Source organism: Prionailurus viverrinus, chromosome D4 (genome assembly GCF_022837055.1).
Source record: "Prionailurus viverrinus isolate Anna chromosome D4, UM_Priviv_1.0, whole genome shotgun sequence".
Classification (NCBI taxonomy): domain Eukaryota; kingdom Metazoa; phylum Chordata; class Mammalia; order Carnivora; family Felidae; genus Prionailurus; species Prionailurus viverrinus.
The window spans coordinates 88583216-88603920 of record NC_062573.1 but is presented as its reverse complement, the minus strand read 5'-3'; the positions used below and the strand labels follow the sequence as shown (position 1 = coordinate 88603920).

At 52.9% G+C, this 20705-nt stretch overlaps 1 protein-coding gene across 7 annotated transcripts in view; it reads right to left on the bottom strand.

Moving 5' to 3' along the window:
• Window positions 1-20705, bottom strand: part of USP20 (ubiquitin specific peptidase 20) — a 44166-nt gene that overhangs the window by 17913 nt on the left and 5548 nt on the right. For 5 of the 7 annotated variants that reach the window (XM_047830669.1, XM_047830674.1, XM_047830675.1 and 2 more), the window contains exons 2-10: window positions 13380-13490; window positions 12132-12228; window positions 7329-7382; window positions 5886-5948; window positions 5411-5542; window positions 4267-4363; window positions 3723-3792; window positions 1761-1874; window positions 673-751 (exon numbers count right to left, since the gene is read on the bottom strand). In XM_047830669.1, the coding sequence (XP_047686625.1) occupies window positions 673-751; window positions 1761-1874; window positions 3723-3792; window positions 4267-4363; window positions 5411-5542; window positions 5886-5948; window positions 7329-7382; window positions 12132-12212 (690 nt within the window). In that variant the 5' untranslated portion in view covers window positions 12213-12228; window positions 13380-13490. The remainder of the gene's footprint in view (window positions 1-672; window positions 752-1760; window positions 1875-3722; window positions 3793-4266; window positions 4364-5410; window positions 5543-5885; window positions 5949-7328; window positions 7383-12131; window positions 12229-13379; window positions 13491-20705) is intronic. The other 2 variants (XM_047830671.1, XM_047830672.1) reach the window with 1 other exon arrangement.

The following is a 20705-nucleotide window of genomic DNA, read 5'->3' as shown; positions in this document are numbered from 1 at the left end:
GGGAGAGGGCGGAAGGCATTCCCCGCCCGGCCGCGGCTCTGTTCCCGGGCCCCGCATTCAGGCCGCAGGAATGGTGACCCAGACAGGGCCAGCTCCCCCCGCAAGCCCAGCAGTGAAACCCCGGGCCGCCGGGCAGTCTGGGGCAGGGACCCGGACATGTGAACGATCAGCTCGGCTTGGGACTGGGGCATACAGGTGGCTGCATTCCACTGCATCTTGGTCCCCCGAGGTCACGCCACGGGAAGGATCACTGATTTCCAAAGGGTTCTCTAGACGTACAAAAACTTGTAACGAAATGCTTAGCAGAAGTGAAATGCTGCCTGTGATCTGAAGAATGAAAAAGCACGTTCTGAACGCAGGGCTGAGGCGCCCGGAGTCTGCAGTCAGCCTGCCTGAGGTCAAATCTCCCCTCCGCCACGCACCAGCTGTGTGACCTGAGCCAGTGACTCGCCCGGCCGAGACCCAGCCTCCAGCCTCCTGACCTGCCGAGTGGGGAGAACATCCGCAGGCCCCGGAGGGCTCCAGTGTCCTCACACACACGAAGGGCTCAGGCAGCGAGAGGACCCGCCCCGTAACGCCGAGCCGCTGCTGGTGTTTTCCATGCCGGTCTGGGCTTCAGAGCCAGGCCTGGTAACGGCCCTGGGTGTCCCCGGCACAGCTCGGATGGCCTACCTGCTGGGCATAGCCTCGGAACATCGGGTTGACCAACTTGATCCCGTGAGACAGGCTGGTGGGAACCACGTAGCTTGGGCTGTAGGAAGACCAGACCGATTAGCGCAGGTGGCCCGGCCCGTTCAGGGCTATGCGGTCCCTCGAGGGTCGGTAGGGCAGGCAGCTGGGGTGGCTGGATGGGACTCAGTGAGGTGTCTGCTGTAACTCTGGGAACGGCTGACTTGGCCAGGAGCCCCTGCGGGCTCGCACCTCCCCACAGTCGGGGAAGAAAATGTCAAGTCACGGCTCAGCCGGGCAAAGAACTCCTGACTGGGACGGCATCAGTTCCCGTTAGTCCAGAACAAGCCGACCTGAAAACTGGTTTCTTTCTGAAATACTTCTTGTGGTTTTTCTAATTTCAAAAGCAATCCATGTCCATTTTTGAAAAACCCAGAATTTTAGAGAAGCCCAACAAGGAGACATCACCACTAATAGCACCACCCAGAGATAACTGCCGTTGAGATTTCTGGATTTTTCCATGGAAATAGATACACCCAGGAAACAAACTTGGCTCCTGACAGAACCAGAATTATACTGCATCGCGCTGTTTTATAATCTGTGCTTACACTTCGTATATTTCTACGTGCTCCTTTTAAATCATTCCCAAGTTTCCCAGAGAAACGGGTCTAATCCAAACTGCCGGTCTTTAAATGTTTCGCGCTGCGCTGAACCCCTGCCCTGTCGGCACCAGCCACCACTTATGAGACTCTCTCCCACGTGGATGGGGTGGCTGGGGCTTCGGAGGAGTCATGGTGAGTGTCTCGGCCTCAGCACACACGTCTCAGAAGTGGTCGCTGGCTCAGGGCAACACCAGGTTCGAACGCTAGCTCCACCCTTCACAAGCTGAGTGACCTTGAGCAGGACACGGAAATCTCTCTGAACCTCAGGTTCCCCAGTTTATAAAACAGCACTGCCGTGAGAATCACACGGGTGAGGCGTGGCAGGTGCACAGCAAACAGCCGAAGGCAGAGGTGGTACCCAGTCGAAGGGCTGAGAGGAAAGTCCCCAGCCCCATGCACCTGCCCAGGGTCAGGGGCTCAGTCACTCACCGTTTCCTGTGCCAGACCTCAGAGACCAGCTTCTGGTAACTTTTGCACAGGGCTGGCTTCTTGTCTGTGCGCACCAGGCCTCCACACTCCAAGAAGAACTGGGTGAGCGGAGGGCTAGGGGCAGGGGAGGGAGCCGGGTCAGAAAAGGAGGGGCGCGGGGCATCGGTTAGAAAGAGCTGCGTAGAGAAGAAAAGCTCACGCGGGGGGGCATCCTGTAGCCCCCGGAGCCAGAAATGCCTGCGGATGACTAGAAGGATCCCACCTGTCGTGACTGAATCGTGTCTCCCCAAATTTACGAGTTGAACGCTTCAGAATACGACTGCATTTGGACACAGGGCCCCAAAACAAGGCAATTAGGTTAAAATGAGGTCCTCAGGGCGGGCCTTAGTCCGATATGACTGGTGTCCTCACACAAGGAGGAGATTTGGACACAAACATGCCCAGAGGGAAGATGACACAGGAAGAAGGCGGCCATCTAGAAGGCAAGGAGAGAGGCCTCGGAAGCAGCCAACCCTGTCTGCACCGTGATCTCAGACTTCTGGCCCCCAGAACACAGAATACATCTCTGCTATTTAAAGTATTATGCCAGGGGCGCCTGGGTGGCTCAGTCCGTGAAACATCAGGCTCTTGGTTTCGACTCAGGTCATGATCTCAGGGTTTGTGAGTTTGAGCCCCACGTCAGGCTCTGTGCTGACAGCTCAGAGCCTGCTTGGGATTCTCTCTCTCTCCCTGTCTGTCCCTCCCTTGTGTGAGCCTGCTCTCTCTCACAAAAATAAATAAAAAACAAATTAAAATAATAATAATAATAGTAATAATAATAAAATAAAGTCCCCTGACTGTCGTGCTTTGTTATGGACGCCCCCGACGCAGAAACGGCCCCCTTCCCTCTCCCAGGGCTGCCGAGGTTCCCGCTTCAGGGCCCCTGGGGTCAGGGCGCGGCTGTCGCTGCACCAACAAGAGAGGACCCAGAATCTGCTGCTCCCACCAGCCCGTTCTGTGGAACCTTCCCGAACCTGAAGGCATCTTCCTTTTCCCTCATGTTTTAAAAACTTATCTCATTACTTAAGAAATACGTATTCATCGTAGAAAGACTGGATGAGCAAGCACTAATAAAAGGCTTTAATCCTACCACGTGAAGACAGCTACCCCGAACATTTAGGTGCATACTGTTCCAGACTTTCCTGCAGACGCCCCCTCCCTCCTTCACACATATGCACACCGAGTCCCCACCAGGTGGCACATCTGTGTACCGGGCGCAGGAAATGCCCTGGCCTCACACACTTAACAGCCTACCCGAGGTAGAAATGACTAATTTTTTCCCCCAATGGGATTGCACCGCACAAAACTTGTAACTTCCTTCCTCCCCCTTGCCATAGTCTGACCCCTTCCCACTCAGGAAAATACTGTCCTACACTTACTGCAAAGTTGGCCTTTATTTTTTTTTAAGTTTTTTATTTATTTTGAGAACGGGAGAGAGAGCATGAGCAAGGGAGGGGCAGAGAGAGAGAGAGAGAGAGAAAGAGAGAGAGAGAGAGAGAGAGGGAATCCCAAGCAGGCTCTGAGCTGTCAGCGCAGAGCCTGACATGGGGCTCGAACTCACGAACCGTGAGATCATGACCTGAGCCGAAACCAAGGGTTAGACGCTTAACCGACAGAGCCCCCCAGGGTTCCCTAAAGCTGGCCTTTAAATTCGGGCCTTCAGATCGTTCCCTACAAACGACAGAACACGAACGTGGTATAGGCACCATGCGCCACGTCTCAGGTCGCCTTCCCGGGACTAACTGACGGAAGGGGGGCTGCTGGGTCAAAGGGCACAGGTGCTCCAAGGGGGGCTGATACACGTCTAAATACATGCATCTGTGGGCAACATACACAGCACAGCGTGGGGGCTGCTGCCGCTACTTCCGGGGCATCTGGGGACAGGTCCTGGCCTCCCGGCTCCCAGACGAGGTGACAACCTACCAGTTGGACAGGGCCTGCAAGGCGGCGTTCATGTAGCAGGAGTTGCCGAGGTTCTTCATACCCGTGAGGCCTAGGGAGCCAATGCACAGCGGGGAGGGAGGGTGAGGGTCCCACCGCTCACGGATGAGCCACCAGGACCCAACCACAGGAGGACGTGGGTGGCTGGTGGCCCGCCCCAGAAGGCTGCCAGGTTAGGTTACTGTGCCTCCTGCTCACGGTAGCTGTGGGCGCCCGAGCATTTCAGACGGACCGCTCTGTCCTCTACCCAGCCCGCCCCACTGTCCGCGTCGCGCAGGCAAGGAGGCTGGGTGTGGAGGGGCCGGCCTGCCCGGGGTCACATGCCGAGACCGGGGATGAGGACCGGCAGGCCACGAGGACTCGGCTGGATGGCCAGCACCCCAAGGGAAGAAGCCACCACACTCTACGGCCCGTCGGTCACGCCGCCCTTGCCCGCCCACACGGCCCAATGCGCCGCAGAACTCCCCAGCCTGCGTGGACGCCCCCGGCCCGGCCTGACAGCTCCCCCAGCTCTGGGGTCGGCTACCTCGAGGTTTCAGGTCATCATCCTCTGACTCGGACTCTCCTTCGTCGGCCACGGCAATAGGGACAGCTTTCAGAGGGTGCGAGGACAGCGGAGGGTCCTGCGGGAGAGACCGAGTGAGGAAACTGGGCAGGCGAGGAAGACGGGGTGGGGGGCAGAGGCCCACAGGCTCCCCAGGGGGAAAGGAAGCCCAGTCGCCCAGCCCCCGCCCCCAGCCCACACCGGATTGGCCCATCTGAGCCGAGGACACCCCGGAAAGAGATGGCTCTGGCAGCCCCAACCCCGGGAAACTTGTATTTTACTGACGCTGATAAAAACGTAGTTATAATAAATTTGCAAAAAAATAGAAACAACGAATCACGACCTACAATCCAACGTGCCTCAGACGACCACTGTCAAGTCTGTACGCGGTTGCATAAGTTTTTCACCGTTCATATACACACGCCCCAAAACAAGATACCGTATGCACACTGTCGTATAGCCTTTTTTGTGAATAACCATAAACAGCTGCCACGCTTGCAAATGTGTTCCGTAAACATTTACTGAGCACCTACTACATGATGGTCGCTGTGTAAACGCGGAGGAGACACGCTCAGGCCTCCCCGAGCTCCAACTCCAGCCGGCCAACCCCGCGACCTGTGTACTGACCGGAGCCCGAGGCGACCCTCCGTGCGTGGGTCTGCCCGGCCTACCACCTTTAGGCGCCCCACGGTGCCCTGCTCAGTGCCTCGCTAGGGGGGTTTCTGGTGTTTTCCACAGAGAAGTGAACTGCAGGTCACCGTTCGGCATTCCCCGGGGGGCAGGGTTCGTCTTAGGGTTGGGGGGTGCCGGGGGCTCGCCACAGGCCCGAAAGCATCTGTACCGGCCCCAGGCCCAGGCTCGGTCAAGCCCTGCCCTTGAGCGCGGCCTGCCCACGGCCTGGGAACGAACTCCCTTCCCGGAGGACTTTTGCGTCCTCAACCCCCACCCCGTGTGGGCCTTGGCACACAGCCGGGGCTCAGCAAGGGTTCGCTGGCACTTGAGAACACAGGCCAGGCACAGATGCCAACTGGGACCCACCAATCCCCGCTCCCCCGACGCTTGGGTCACAAGGCCCTGCCCCCAACACGTCACTACCGACCGTGCTGACGCCCCTGCACCCCCTTACCTGCTCCGAGAATTTGGGCGAGGGGCCCGCCAGGGGTGCTGCCAGCCTCTGCTTCAGGAACACTTCCTTCTCACAGGCGTAACACCACACCCGGAACGTGGTCAGGTTCACTGTCAGGTTGTGCTTTTTTGCCTAGAGGGCAAGATCCAAAGTGAGGCTGAGGACACACTGGCCTAACAGGTACCCTGAGGCTGCATCCAGCGGCCTCAGTAAAAGGCCTGGAAGCAGAGAACATGCTCACCCTCCAGCCAGGAAGGCCACGGGCTGCCATTGACCAATCACGTGTGTTTGTGATATGCATGCACCTGCATTAGCTCTGGTGTCTCTGTAGCAACCCTGCTAGGCCTGTTCCTATTTTATAGACATAGCCACCGAGGCCCAGACCGGGCAGCTGGAGCTGGGAGGTGGCTGGAGCCGGGGTTTGAATTCTGGGCCGTCTGCCCGCAGGGCCCACACTCCTGGCCACGGCACTCACCTGAGCGTGAATGGTGCTATGGTCAGCGAAGGATTCTCCGCAGCCAACATAGGAGCAGGAGACCTGGGGAGAGAGGGAAGGAGAGAGGATGGGGGTTGGACCATCTCCGCCACCAAGACCAGGCCTGAGGCCCTGCCACCCCACAGGAACACGTGTTTATGTACCTGAAGCTCCAGCTGGAAAGGACGGCTGCCCTAAAAGCCGCCCCTGCCCGCTGAGGAAGGTGGACAGGGTGCCCTGGGCTACTGGCCTCCTACAAAGAAGCCCAGGTCGGGGCCCAGCAAGGCATGGGCCAAGCTGTGTGGCGCCCAGACCCTCTCCCCTACTTCCTTATGGGCCAGTAATCGAGACCCACTCGGGACCCACAGGGGGCCTGCAGGTCTCTGATGGCCTTGCCTTTGGCCTTGCACTTCCCTGTCCCAAATCTAGCCACCCACCAGGCCCAGCAAGTGCCTCCACCGCAGGCCTGCAGCCCAACGATCAGCCTGCTTCTCCACAAGAGATCAGCACCGCACGGGCTTGTGAGGGCCTTCCGGTCACAAAGGACACATCCCTTCCTGCTGGGGGGGCTCCCAGGACACAGGACCAGGCCACATGTTTCTTGCTGTCCCCCAAGGGCCCAGACAGTATTCTGCAATCTGCTTTAGAACTGGGTGACAGGCCCTGAAGGCTGAGGCCAGAAGAGTCCCCTGGTGGCCCATGTGTCCTTTTTTCTTCTTTTCTACTTGGATTTGTTTTCAAAGAAATTTTAAGTAGTACCCATTTTCAATGTGATTTTAAATGTAATAACTATATACTTGTGGAAAATTGTGGAAAATGCTGTAAGAATTCCAGAGAAAAAAATGAAAACCATCCCCAAATCCTGCTCCTCATAGAAAGTGGCCACGCTGTGATACATCTCTCTTTAAGAAGCAATAACAATGAACCACGACTGGATTTTCCTGGATCCTGTCCACAGACCGTGCACCTTGCTAAACCCATCGCAGGGGTCATCTTGTCAAATCCACCGCAGCCCCACCACGTGGGGACAGCTGCCCAGCGACAGTGACCTCTCCTTTACAGGTGGGGTGACAAGGCCCAGGCTGGCCCAGGGACAGGCCACTACGCAGAAGAGCCAGGGCTCAGAGCCAAGATGCCTCCATCAAGTCTCACATACACACGCACATACAGACCTTTGCCTTTCGTGCAGATGGGATCATTTGGTCCGGAGTCCTGCACAACCTGCTGTTTTCTCTCAACATTCCCGGTGGCTGCCCAGGCAGGCGGGCGGCCAGCAGGGGGACTTGCTGACTCTGGCGCCCTCTTGGCTCAGGCCCTGCACCTGAGACATCCATGCCCCGTGTCCCCGCCCAACGATCCCAGCAGTGCCCGCCAGAGGCGGGCATTCCCAGCCCAGAGTCAAGACCAAGCTCCAGGCCCCCAACAGCGGCAAGGGTACTTTACCTGGAGACAGGCCCACAGGTTCGGTCCAGTAACACCACACGACTGACAGGCTCCCTGGGCAAGGGGAGGGGGAGGGAAAGAGCCAAGTGTGAGCGGTCGGGGAGCCGCTCCAGCCAGAGGCATCACACACAGACCCCACTGGAGGCCGACGGCTGTACCCCATAGCTTTCCACTGAAAGGTTTTTCTGCCTCGGAAAGGCCTTCACCAGCCTGTTGATCTAAATGTCCTTCCTCACAGGGCACTTTACGCTTCACTGTTTGTATTTTGCTTCCCTACGTGCTGCAAAAACATTTTTAGTAAAATCCTTTGAAACTATTTAAATAAACAGACCTGTTAATATGCATTTTATCGCACCCTCGACTCTTCCTTTGATGACTGTGTAAGCCTTTCTTCCCACCTAGACTCTGGGCTCCGTGAAAGAGGGACGGTCTGTTTTGTCTACCTCTGTGACTTCACAGAGCCTAGTACAAATTGGGACATCAATACTTTTTTTTTAAAGACATTTATTTATGTATTTATAAAGTATATTTTTGAGACAGAGAGTGACTGCAAGCGGGGAGGGGCAGAGAGAGAGGGAGAGAGAATCCCAAGCAGGCTCTGCACTGTCAGCACAGAACCCAACGCGGGGCTCGAACTCACGAACCATGAAATCGTGACCGGAGCCAAAAACAAGAGTTGGATGCTTAACCGACTGGGCCACCCAGGCGCCCCAAGGGACACCAACACATTTGATGAACACAGAAAACACCCAGGTTTCTGGCGTTCTGGTGACAGAGCCTGCTTCCTGTCTACCAGTGTCCCCCTCTCCTGCTTTAGCAACAGGATGCTCGGATTTGGGCCGAGCCCACGGCCAGCCAGCTGCAGACTGGTTCTCGGCCCCACTGTGGTCTTGGGGCTCGGTTCTAGTCAACGAGACGACAGCGAAAGTGACGCGTGCCATTTCCGGGCTGTGCATCCCCCCGCCCCGCTCCTCCTCCTCCTTCCACTGGAACACAGATGGGACGGCAGGAGCGGGGGCAAGCACCTTGGACTCAGAAATGAAAGCCATGTATTGGGAAGGGAGGGGCTGCCCTGCCATCGTACGTATGCCCGGACTGTCCTATGACAGAAAAGGAAGCGTCGCTCTCATTTAAGGTGCTGTATTTCAGGGGTCTCTTCGTTACAACTTAAATCGTGCCTTAAATAATCTTGTCTGCTGCACGTGTCTAAAACAGCAATTCCCATCTGAGGCTCCACAATGCCCAAGGTGACCCCGTCAGCCGTGAGGCGGATTCTAAGTGCCAGCTCTGACGGCAGTTACGACACGGGGCTCCGTCAGAGCCAGAGCGCCACCTACCGGGGATGACCACGGCTAAGTTCTTCATACCTCGCTCCTGCAATCCCTGCCAGTGTGCGCAGCAGCTCTTTTGGACAGATGAGGAACCGAGGCTCAGAGGGCAGGCCCTGCTGCAGAGCAGGTCAAGAGGGGAAGCAGAGGAGCCTGGGTCACAGGGCGCCCCCCCAACAGGAAAGTGGGCTTCCCCCCCACTCACGTCTCGGCGGGGATTTTGCGTTCTCACCGAGCCCAGTTTCTAGCTGTATCGGTAAAGGGCCCGAACCTGGAGGTCCCCGTAGGGTTGTGGTCAAGAAGGTGGGACTTGAGATCCGCGATCTGCCTCAGGGTCTCCCGCTGAGGACGCTGGGGGCAGCAGCCCCCGACCTTCCCGAACTTGCAATCTCTTTTCTGATTTTCTGATTTCACAACTCACTTCCCTCTTCCAGGGCTTCCTTTTTGTTTCAGTCTTTTGAACGATGACAGCACCCTCTGCTCGTTTGTTTTTTTTCTGTAAGCAGGCTCACCGCCAACGCGGGGCTCAAACTCAAGACCCTGAGGTCGAGAGTCACATGCTCTACTGACTGAGCCAGCCAGGGGCCCTGGAGGTCTGTTTTAACAGTTCAAATGACACATACATGCTGTATACGATCTCGGGGAGAGTATATAACGTCTAATAAATACACATGCTGGAACAACCTGAGGCATATCCCTCCGTGTTTTCACATACAACGTATATGCATACACTTAGGGGAAGGGGGTGTGATTTTTAGGAAAAACGAGATCATACTATACACGTTTCTCTGACACGTTTCTGTCACCTTTTCATGGTCATCTTTCCAAGTCTGCACGCAGACACTGCATCTTACCGTCTGCGGTAATGACACGGTGCCCCACGCTACGGGCACACCGTAATTCACCCATTCCCTTCTTTTAAAAAAAAAATTTTTTTTTCTTAACATTTATTTAATTTTGAGAGACAGAGCATGAGCAGGGGAGGGGCAGAGAGAGAGGGAGACACGGAATCCGAAGCAGGCTCCAGGCTCCGAGCCGTCAGCACAGAGCCCGACGCGGGGCTCAGACTCACGAACTGCGAGATCATGACCTGAGCTGGAGTTGGAGGCTTAACCGACTGAGCCACCCAGGCGTCCCTCACCCATTCCCTTCTTGATGAGTATTCAGACTGCCACCAGTTTTCTCCTTTGACAAATAAGGCTCAATGAATACTGCTGTCTTTGTGTCTTTATAACTGGTACTCGCACCTCCACGGGATAAACTCCCACACGGGGAGTTGTGTCCCCGAAGTGACAGGAATGCCCACCTCGCCCCACCACGCGTGCGGTCTCCTCCCCTCCATCACCATCAGCCCGGGTCGGATCGGCCTGTGGTTTGTCCGGCAGAAGAAAAATGCTATCATCTCGCGATCCGCGGCAACGTCCCCGGTCACTGGTGAAGTTGAGCACCTTCTTTCAGAAGTTTCTTGGCCATTTCCGTCTCCTGCACTGTGCCTGGCCTGTTCACCTCCCTGCCCCTTCTGGTATCTTAAAACAATCTTTGTTTCATTCTGCAGATTTCTGGGTGCTCAGAGAAGGGTGGGACACATGCTCTCTGAAACACAGGCCTGAGACGTTCCAGACATTCTCGGTCCTTCTGCTCCAGAAGGGCCTACCACTTCCGAAAGGCTGCCGCGGCCCGGCCCGGATCGCGCCTCCTCGCTCTCCTCTTTGCCCTCGGATCCCCCTATTCCTGCCTCCTCTGGAGGAAAACCCCCTCGGTCTGTCTCATTCATTCCTTGGTGCAGACTCAGAACCCAGCGTTAGTGCGAATGCATCACAGCCTCGCTCTGCCCTCCTCCAGACCACACGAGAAGCGAAAGTACTTCGAAAGAAGCCACAGGCACTCTGAAGACCTGATCCCTCCCGCAGGCCCGGGCTGAGCCAGCTCAGGCCGAAGGCCACCCAGGACCTGTTGGGACAGGGAGGCTGAGTGAGCCGGCAATTTGTCTAGGAACGTGACTCTAGACCCCGCTGCCCGGAGTGTGCCCCCCACACGCTCGGCCCCCACGTGCGACAACACTTTCAGGAGGCCATTTATCACGGCACCACATTCACCACACGCGAAGAGCCTGGGTGTCTACCCGCAGAGGCTCAGTTACGGGGTCCACACGACGAGATGCCGTGCAACTCCAGGGCAAACTAGGACAAAGCGGTCTTCACGGCCCAGGGTTGAAAGAGCTCCAGAAAGATGTACTGTCCTGTGAAGGAAGCAAGTTGCCAAAGTGTCTAGGGGCATCTGGGTGGCTCAGTTGGTTAAGCACCCGGCTCTTAATTTCAGCTCAGGTCATGATCTCCCGGTTAGTGGGTTCGAGCCCTGCACCAGGCTCTGCGCTGACAGTGCTGAGCCTGCTGGGGATTCTCTGTCTCCCTCTCCCTCTGCCCCTCCCTCCCTCATGCCCTCCCTCCCTCCCTCTCTCTCTAAAATAAATACAAAACAAAAAAACAAAAAAAGCATCTATAGTATAGTGTGTGACCTTTTATATAATGAAGGGGGAAATGAAAAATAAGCATATTTGCATGTATTTGCATAAAGAAACTCAGAAAAAGTATAAAAGAAACTAATGTAAAAGGCTCCCTAAAGGTGGAATAGGAGGGTGGGAGGAGGATGTCTTGACAATGATTTTTTTTCATTTTATTTTTTCGTTTTCTCATGTTTATTGTTGAGAGAGAGACAGAGCACGAGCAGGGGAGGGGCGGAGAGAGAGGGAGACACAGAATCCGAAGCAGGCTCCAGGCTCCGAGCCGTCAGCACAGAGCCCGATGTGGGGCTCGAACTCACAAACTGGAAGATCATGACCTGAGCTAAAGTTAGACATTTAGCCGACGCAGGCATCTAAGCACCCCTGAATTTTTAAAAAAATTTTTTATTTTAAGTAGGCTCCACACCCAATGTGGGGCTCGAACCCTGAGATTAAGAGTCACATGCTCTAGCAGCCGAGCTAGCTGTGCACGCCCCCCACTTTAAAAAATTTTTTTATTGACATCGATACTTTTATATTGCTCGATTCCGAACCAGAGAAAAGTATTACCCGTTCAAAACACTTTAACAAAAAAAGACACATCCTCCCCACTCAGAGAAGCCCACCTTCTGGCTCTGGGCCTCCCCAGACCCTCCTCGGGTCACGCTTGTCAAAATGCCGGTGGGTTCTCAGAGCACGATTCGTTCCCTGCCTCGGAAAGGCTCCACAGCTAATGCACAGGGCATTAGTGGCTCCCAGATGGACTGATCTAAGTGGTAATTAATGGCTGTTAGGACGCAGCCCCCGGAAAGCTCCCCCCACAGACGCCAGCCCTTCCATTTACACAAAACTAAGCAGAGACTGTCGGGAAGCCGGTTCTTCAACTCTTTCAAACCTTCCTTTGGAAACACCTGTACCTTAGGAACGCAGTGGCCCTGGGTGTGGGCCCCAGCTCTGCAAGGTCTGACCCTTTACCTTAGATTTGAACAGCAAGTCCTCTTTGGTCACCTCCCCTATGGAGTCAAGGTGAGGGCAAAGGTCCCTGGAGTCCCCCATGCTGGCCTGGGCTCACCTACAAGAGAACACAGGGAGCCTGGGTTAACGGTAGCCACCGCTGGAGCGAGGCGGGGGCTGCTGGTGCAGTGCACAACTTTGGTCTCAGGTCCTGGCTCTGCCACATATCAGCCGGTGAGTCGAGGAAGCCACTTAACTTCTCCGGGAATTGGGTGTGACAGTAACGCTCAGGGGACTCACAAATGGGTACGTGTCAAACTGGCGACACGTGAACAGGCCCTGTGGATTGTACCAACAGTCCCTTTAGTGGTTGTGACGTCATACTATGGATATGCCAAAGATGTGGCACCCCTGGGGGAAACTGAGTGAAGGGTACGTAGGACCTCCCTGGGACATCCGTGGCGACTTCCTGTGAATTAACAATTATTCCCGAAGAAAATGTGTAAAAACAAGTAACTGGATTAGCTTCAGCCACCTCATATTTTAGCAGAAATCACACCGAGGAATCTGACGGCTGATTCTAGCTCCAAACCGTTGCCAAGAAAGTTCCGGGCCAACCGAAGATTTAGTGGAGCCAAGGTGGTTTAACCAAAGGCAGGGGCGGTGTGTCCACTGAGGGAAGTGGACCCCCACCCTCTCCCCGACATGGTCAGCCAGGGGTCCACTGGCCCAGGCCCCCCACCAGATCAGGTGTTACGGGTGCCGATCAAGTTCCGGGTGGCAGAGTAAATGGTTTCCGTGCATTATTTCTTGGAAAACGTCCCCAGGCAGCTGTGATCAGCCCCGTTTTACAGATTCGGAAACAGGGGCTCCTTCCTGTCTCAGGCCTCACAGCGAGGAATGCTAGAGCCAAGGCGGAAGCTCGAGCTGCTCAGACTCTTAGGGCCTCACGTGTATTCTCTCTCCTTTTAACTTAGGGCAGTGGAAACACGCAGAAGCAGACAGCTCGCTCCCACGTGCCGGCGGCACCCAGCTCCAACAGGGAGCCATTCACAGCACCCTTGCTTCAGCTCAAACCCCCACTTCCTCTTTTTGGTGGCAGACCCAGATACCGCCTCATCGCATCTGTGTGTGCTCTTAAGAGATAAGGACTTGAAAAAAGGAAAAAAAACCAACCCATAACCACAATTCCGTTATTTCACCTGAGATAATTTCCTCTTGGGTCCGTGCTTAAGGGCTATGCCTGAAACGGGGAGGCTGTGGGCCTACCTCTGTGCACAGCGACACCCCCAGGGAGCGGCCAGCATCTGTATTCTCCGCGGACAGCCGATGGTGGTGGGGCGCGAGGGCTGGAGTGAGTGCAGGCCTCTGGCAGGGACCCTGCGGGGAACAAACCAGCTCACTGCCTGCAGCTCCATTATCTTAAAGTCACTCTTAGCGCTGACCGGCGGCTACGAAGAGGTCAGAATTCCTCCCGGGAAGGGCAAGTGAAATTTTGGACATCTGGGGCATCCACGGGCTGGACAGGCTCCCGGTCCATCCACGGGGACCATAAAAACACACTGCTCCGGGGTAGCTAACGGAGGCTGGTGTGGAGCTGGTATAGGTAGGGGCAGCCCCTCCTCGGGGGTCGTGATCCCCGAGAGCAGAGACCCGCAAGGGTCTGCACGAGAGGGCCGCGGGCCTCTCTAGTTATCGCCTTGGCTGCCACAGCCCGTTAACCTCCTGGACAGAAGGCTCAGCCCGTTCCGTGCACGCCCCTGGGACCCTCAGATCATCCTTGGATCCTGTGCCGCTCAGAACCTCTGACCCCCGAGTCTTTTTTTTTTTTTTAATTTTTTTTTTAAACTTTTTTAACGTTTATTTATTTTTGAGACAGAGAGAGACAGAGCATGAACGGGGGAAGGTCAGAGAGAGGGAGACACAGAATCTGAAACAGGCTCCAGGCTCTGAGCTGTCAGCACAGAGCCCGACGCGGGGCTTGAACTCATGGACTGCGAGATCATGACCCGAGCTGAAGTTGGCCGCTTAACAGACTGAGCCACCCAGGCGCCCCGACCCCCGAGTCTTGAGCAACCCCAGGCCAGAGGCACAACTGAGTCCATTCATGTGTCATCACCGACTGCACCTCCCCAGCCCTGCTGGGCCACAGTCTCCCAGACATGGGTAGTTCAAAGAGGGAGAGGCAGTTAGAAGCTAACACTTAAAATGGTCACATGGCAACGATGGGTTCAAGGTTCTAAATTCCAAGCCTCTTCACCTGAAGCCAGATTTTTTAGGTTTTTTTGTTTTGTTTTGTTTTGTTCTCACTGAGGTCAAGTGCACCAGGTTGGCAAGCTGCAGTATGGGGGCAGGGGAGGGAGTGGCTTTGGTGTGTGTGCCCCCCGTCTCTCCAGCAAGATGGCAGAGCCAGCTTATGAGCCTGACACCCAGGGCCACAAATGGAGCCCGGGACAAGGACACTGGTGACAAGCCTGTCTTGACTCACACGTGCAATGAGACCATTCAAGCTCCTCCGTCTTCAGATAGGGGAGGGGAAAAAAGCAAAGCCCGGCGGATAACGACCCTCCATGCACCCTCACTGCCCCCGTGCTACAGAAGAAACAGAACGGAGAGCTTAAGGAAGCGAGAGGCTTGGCCAGAGTCAGTCCTCAGCTAGTAAGTCGTGGGTGGGGACTCAATCAGATTGTCTGGTGCGGGGCTGTGCTCTAAATCAGGGGTTGGCAAATCATGTCTATAAAGTACCAGGCAGTAAATCATTTAGGCTCTGTGGGCCCTGTGGATCTTTATCACATATTCTTTGTTTTTGTTTTTTTACAATGTGTTAAAGATTTTTTTTTTTTTTTTTAATTCTTAGCTTGAGGGCCTTGCAAAAACAATGCTAGCCCGCTGCCACAGTTTGCTGCATCATGCCCTAACTCGCTGTGCTGTTGGGGCCTCATAAAAACAAGCCCGGATCACCAAGATTCCATGTTTCACCAAACACAAAGCAAGCACTAGTTTAAATAAGGCAGGTAGCAAAGAAGAGCCAAGAGGGTTCACCTGGCCCCAGGTTTTTTTTCTAAGTAAGTATTCAGGATGCATGCAAAGACAGACTGACAAGATATGCACTGTTTATAATGGGGGAACTGGATGCAATGTAAATAAACAACAGGCGGTTAGATAAACAAGGACACAACCACACTCTGTCTACGGCGCAGCCATTAAAATGATACATATTGAATCTTCCTATCCATGAAATTAAGTTAGATCTAAATACATGGAGAGATATACCATGTTCATGGACTGGTACACTCAACACTAAGATATCCACTGTGCCCAAACTGGTCCATAAATTCAATGTAATCTTCATCAAGATCCCAGGAAGCTTTCTTGTAGAAATCGTCAAGCCAACTTGAAAGTTTATACAGAAAAGAAGACCTAGAAGAGCCAAAACAATTTGGAAGAATCACAAAGCTGGACGACTGAGACCCTCTGGCCTAAGAATTTCTATAAAGGTTCAGCCAACAAGTCAGTGTGGTGTTGGCTCAAACACAGACATACAGCTCAAGGGAAAAGAAGTGAGAGTCTAGAATTAGACCTGCACATATGTGGTCAACTGATTTCCAAAAAGGGCACTGACAGGATTCAACCAGCAAAAGACAAGTCTTTTCAACAGAGGCTCTCCATATAGGGAAATAAATGACCTTTAACCCCTACTGCATATCATCCACAAAACTTATTTAGAAATGGATCACAGCCTTCCTGTAATTGGTGGCCAACAGAAAGCTTAAAAAGAGCTTCCCTTTCCTCTTGTTCTTTCCCAGGGTTCTGGAAGAGTCAGGTTACTCTAAAATGTGTTGTTGATGGACTCCCAGTGTGCGTTCTCATGTTCAAACCGACGACATTCACCCCCCCCCCAATTCTTTCTCCTCTAGTCTTTCATTTGCTCGTGGCACTGCTGGGGCTCAGCTTCAGAGTCCTCCGGTTTTCGACCTTTTTCTCCGGCTCTCATCTCAAACACCTGCTGCACCTGCAGCTCCTTCACCTTTAGCCACACACTCTCCCTTCTTCCACTCACGCCCCGAGAGCTCTGGGTAGGCTGCCCTTTGCTCTTGTTGCCCGCTCCACTAACAGACACAGCTGCCGTTTCCTGCTTCTGCACGCGTCTGGGCATACGTGATCAGTGACATCTTTCAAGCCTTGCACACGTGTTGTCAACCTACTTCTTAGAACTGCAAAACCTCAAACATCACCATTCTCAGCTCCGGCAGCACGCAAGGATGCCGCCTTCCTCTGACCCTTCTGCAGTTAACTCCTCTCACGTTATCACGCCCTGCCATAGCGGGAGGTAAACAGTCCTTTGGGTTGTTAACAAGCTTTCCTTCTTCCCCACGTTCTGCTTCTGGAAATTCGTAGGTTTTCTTTTTATGTGCTTGGACTTATCTGTTTTTTAAACCCTTGGCACACCTCTGGTGTGAGCATGTCTGCTCTCGGCAATAAGTGGGATGACGTTCACTTTTTCATAAACCCAGTGTCCAATGGTTAAGTCCGTGTCTTCAAGGGGCAACACCGCACCCTGTTATCAGGCTTCCGATGTCTGTGGACTAGACACTCTGCGCTTAGGTAGACTTCCCATTTACTATCGACATAGTCAATAATGGACTACCAGCAACGACCTCATCGGCTACATCTCCAAACCCTGGGGTATTGTGGGCAGCAACTGAACGCCACCTTCTTTGATTAAAACTCTGGACTGTTCCAGTCTTTTTTATTTATTAAAAAAAATTTTTTTTAACGTTTATTTTTAAGACAGAGAGAGACAGAGCATGAACGGGGGAGGGTCAGAGAGAAGGAGACACAGAATCTGAAGCAGGCTCCAGGCTCTGAGCTGTCAGCACAGAGTCCGACGTGGGGCTCGAACTCACGGACCGCGAGATCATGACCTGAGCCGAAGTTGGCTGCTTAACCTACTGAGCCACCCAGTCGCCCCATGTTCCAGTCTTTTTTATTCTGTGGGAACGACCTGGATGCTCTGGAGAATACAAATACGTGAGGAAAAGTTGTTGATGAACGTCTGCATTCCCAATCGAGACTCGGCTACAGCCACAATGTGAGTTCAAGCCCTCTGCCCACCGATTTTCGGTATGCTTGGTTTGGGAGCTTTGCAAACCTCGCAGAGCCTTCGAGGTCTGTCTGTGGAACCACCACGGTGCCCCTGTGGACGTGCCTCCCTCTGCAGGGGTGGGACCGCGCTGACCCACATCCCCGACCCCGCGGCAAGCAGCCCGGTGCGGCCCAGGCCGACGGTTCTCCTGATCTCAGACTTTAAACAACAATTAAAACTCTCAAACTTGTAGAGGAAAAGGGGAGAGCATCTTTGCAACTCTGGAGTCCACAAAGATCTTAGGACACAAAGGGTGTTAATTATAACAAAATACATTGAAAAACTGGACTTTTCAAAATTAAATGCTTTTCTTTTCCAAAGATGATCCTAAGGAAAATGAAAAGGCAAAAGCTACAGACTGGGAGAAGATGTTCACAACACACGTAGGACAAGGAGGCAAGGAGCTATTGATTGACAAAAGTCTTTAAAAAGGTGCATTTCTGGGGCACCTGGGTGGCTCAATCAGTTAAGCGTCTGACTCTTGATTTTGGCTTAGGTCATGATCTCATGGTTTGTGAGATCGAGCCCTGCATCAGGTTCACTTGCTGAAGCGTGGAGCCTGCTTGGGATTCTCTCTCCCTCTCTCTGTCCCTCCCCTGCTCACATGCATGCTCTCTCTCTCTCTCTCAAAAATACACTTTAAAAATTTTTTTAATTAAAAAAAAGAAAAGTCATTTATTGGATATAAATTATACCTCAATAAAACTGATTTTAAACCCTGAATAAAAAAACCCACACTTTGACTTAAGACCTCTATTATCAACATGGCTAAATCTCAGAGAATGTTGAGTAATGAAAACAGGCTGCACCACTTACACCCATTGGCAGGGCTGCTATCAAAACACAAAAAAACTCAACCAGAAAAAAAAAAAAACAACACTGGCGAGGACGTGGAGAAACTGGAACCTGCGTGCTCCCAGTGAGCCATAAAATGGGGCCGCTGCTCTGGAAAACAGTATGGAGCCTCCTCAAAACTTAAACACGGAGTTACCATGTGGTCCAGCAACTGCCCTTCCTGATAGACACCCCAAAGCACTGAAAGCAGGGACTTGAACGGACGTTTGTACGCCCGTGTTCGTAACAGCACCGTTCACAAGAACCGAAGGGGGAAAGCAGCGGAAGGGGGCCATCGAAAGATGAATGGATAGGGGCGCCTGGGTGGCGCAGTCGGTTAAGCGTCCGACTTCAGCCAGGTCACGATCTCGCGGTCCGGGAGTTCGAGCCCCGCGTCGGGCTCTGGGCTGATGGCTCGGAGCCTGGAGCCTGCTTCCGATTCTGTGTCTCCCTCTCTCTCTGCCCCTCCCCCGTTCATGCTCTGTCTCTCTCTGTCTCAAAAATAAATAAACGTTAAAAAAAAAAAATTAAAAAAAAAAAAGATGAATGCATAGACAAAATGTGCTCTATCCATACAACAGATTATTGTTTAGCCTTAAAAAGGAAGAAAATTCTGACTCGTGCTACGGTAAGATGAACAAGGTTCAAAGACGGGCTTTGAGGGCATGACGCTACGTAAAGTAAGTCAGACACAAAAAGAGAAATACCGTAGGAGTCCACTTACATGAACTCCCTGAAGGAATCAAATCCATAGAGATGGAAAGCGGACTGGTGGTTGCAAGGAGAGGGAGGGGTTGATGGTCAACGGGGATACGGTCTCAGTTTGGGAAGATGGGGACGTTCTGGAGCCACATGGGGGTGATGGCGATACAACGGTGTGAATGTGCTTAATGCCACTGGACTGCACCCCCAAAATGATTAAGATTTATATGTATTTGACTGAAATTCAAAAAATGCAATTTTCAGAAATGCAAAATGAAATTCTCAAAACTAAAAGATAAAAATTTCAAAAGTTGCATATACACACACACACGCACATACTATGACACCATTAAAAAGAAAGTTTAAAATGGGGGGAGGGGCAGAGAACGATGATGATGATGATGAAGCCAAACAGTCCATGACCAGGAAACACACCAGTCTCCATCAGGCCCCACCATGTGCTGTCCACTGTCTCTGTCCTCTCTCAGCTGCACTGTCCCCTGACCAAGAAAGGCATCTGCGCGCCACCCTGCCGAACCCTGCCCCGTCCCACCCAACCCCACCCCACCATCCTCTCCTCCAGGGAAGGCCTCTACTTTGCATGCTCGGTAACCATTTTGGTCGTTGGCCCATTTTTCGATCTAATGCCTGTCCCGTCTCAAGAACGTGAGCTCCCCGAAGGATCTGGCTGTTTCGTGCACTGTTGTATCCCAAATACCTATAATGGCACCTGGAGCACAGCAACTTCTCAGTAAATACTTGCTGAACGGATCAAAAGTACAAAAAGCTGTAAAACATGATCACAGTAAAATGCCATTTTGGTAAACCAATCTTGCTTTGTGCCTGCAACAATGATGCTATTGTCATCATTTCTGGGAGGACGGGAATCGAGTTGATTTTTGTTTCCTCCTCTTTTGCCCGTCTGCATTTTCTACAGTGAATTGATGTTGCTTTGGTAACATACAACCTGATAGGTTCCTTCTAATTCTCTTTAAAGTTCCCAGGGGCGTCTGGGTAGCTCAGTTAAAGCGCCTGACTCTTGATATTGGCTCAGGACACGATCTCATGGTTTGTGGGTTTGCACTGACAGGACAGAGCCTGCTTGGGATTCTCTCTCTCCCGCTCTCTCTGCTCCTCCCCTGCTCACATGCACTCTCTCTCTCTCTCTCTCTCTCTCTCTCTCTCTCTCAAAATAAATAAACACTTAAAAAAATAAAGTTTCCAAAATAAAAAGAACTATGCATCTGGCCTCTTTGGTATGTGTGGTGTCCCTCCTGGGACCTTGCTTTTCCCCAGACCTCAGAGAGAACACTGGGGGAGCATGACCTCCATCCCCTGGGGACTCTCGGGGCCCACAGAGTGTGAACAGGACACCTGAGGTCCATTTAAGAGAGGGTGCAGCCGCTCCAGAGTAGGTTCCAGAAGCCCTGACAGAGAAATGCCTCAGCTGCTAGCTGGGTGGTTTGAAAGTATAGCCTTTCACCCTGTGGCTCATTCACTTGAAGATCTGCCCTTAACGCCTTTGTTTGGTTTTGTGTTTGCCTCATTAACTTCCATGTTAGATGAAAATTTTCATCTCCTCCTTCCTACCCTGAAAGTAGAAAAAGGTTTTTTCGTGTGGTCTCAATAAAATTAATATTCACCTCTGTAGAAGCTGGAGGGTGTCTCCACTAAAAACTGGAAAAAAAAGATGGTTACTGCAGTCTTCTTCATAGGCACCAATGTGTAATTCAAGAAAGGAAACTCAAAACTCCAATATAACAGATACAATACGTCTACAAGGTTTTTATGTTCATATCATGTACATTTCTCATGACACGAAACTTCAACAACTTTTTTATTTTCTAAGGCAGGCTTCACGCCCGGCACGGAGCCCAACACGGGTCTTGAACTCATGGCCCTGAGATCAAGAC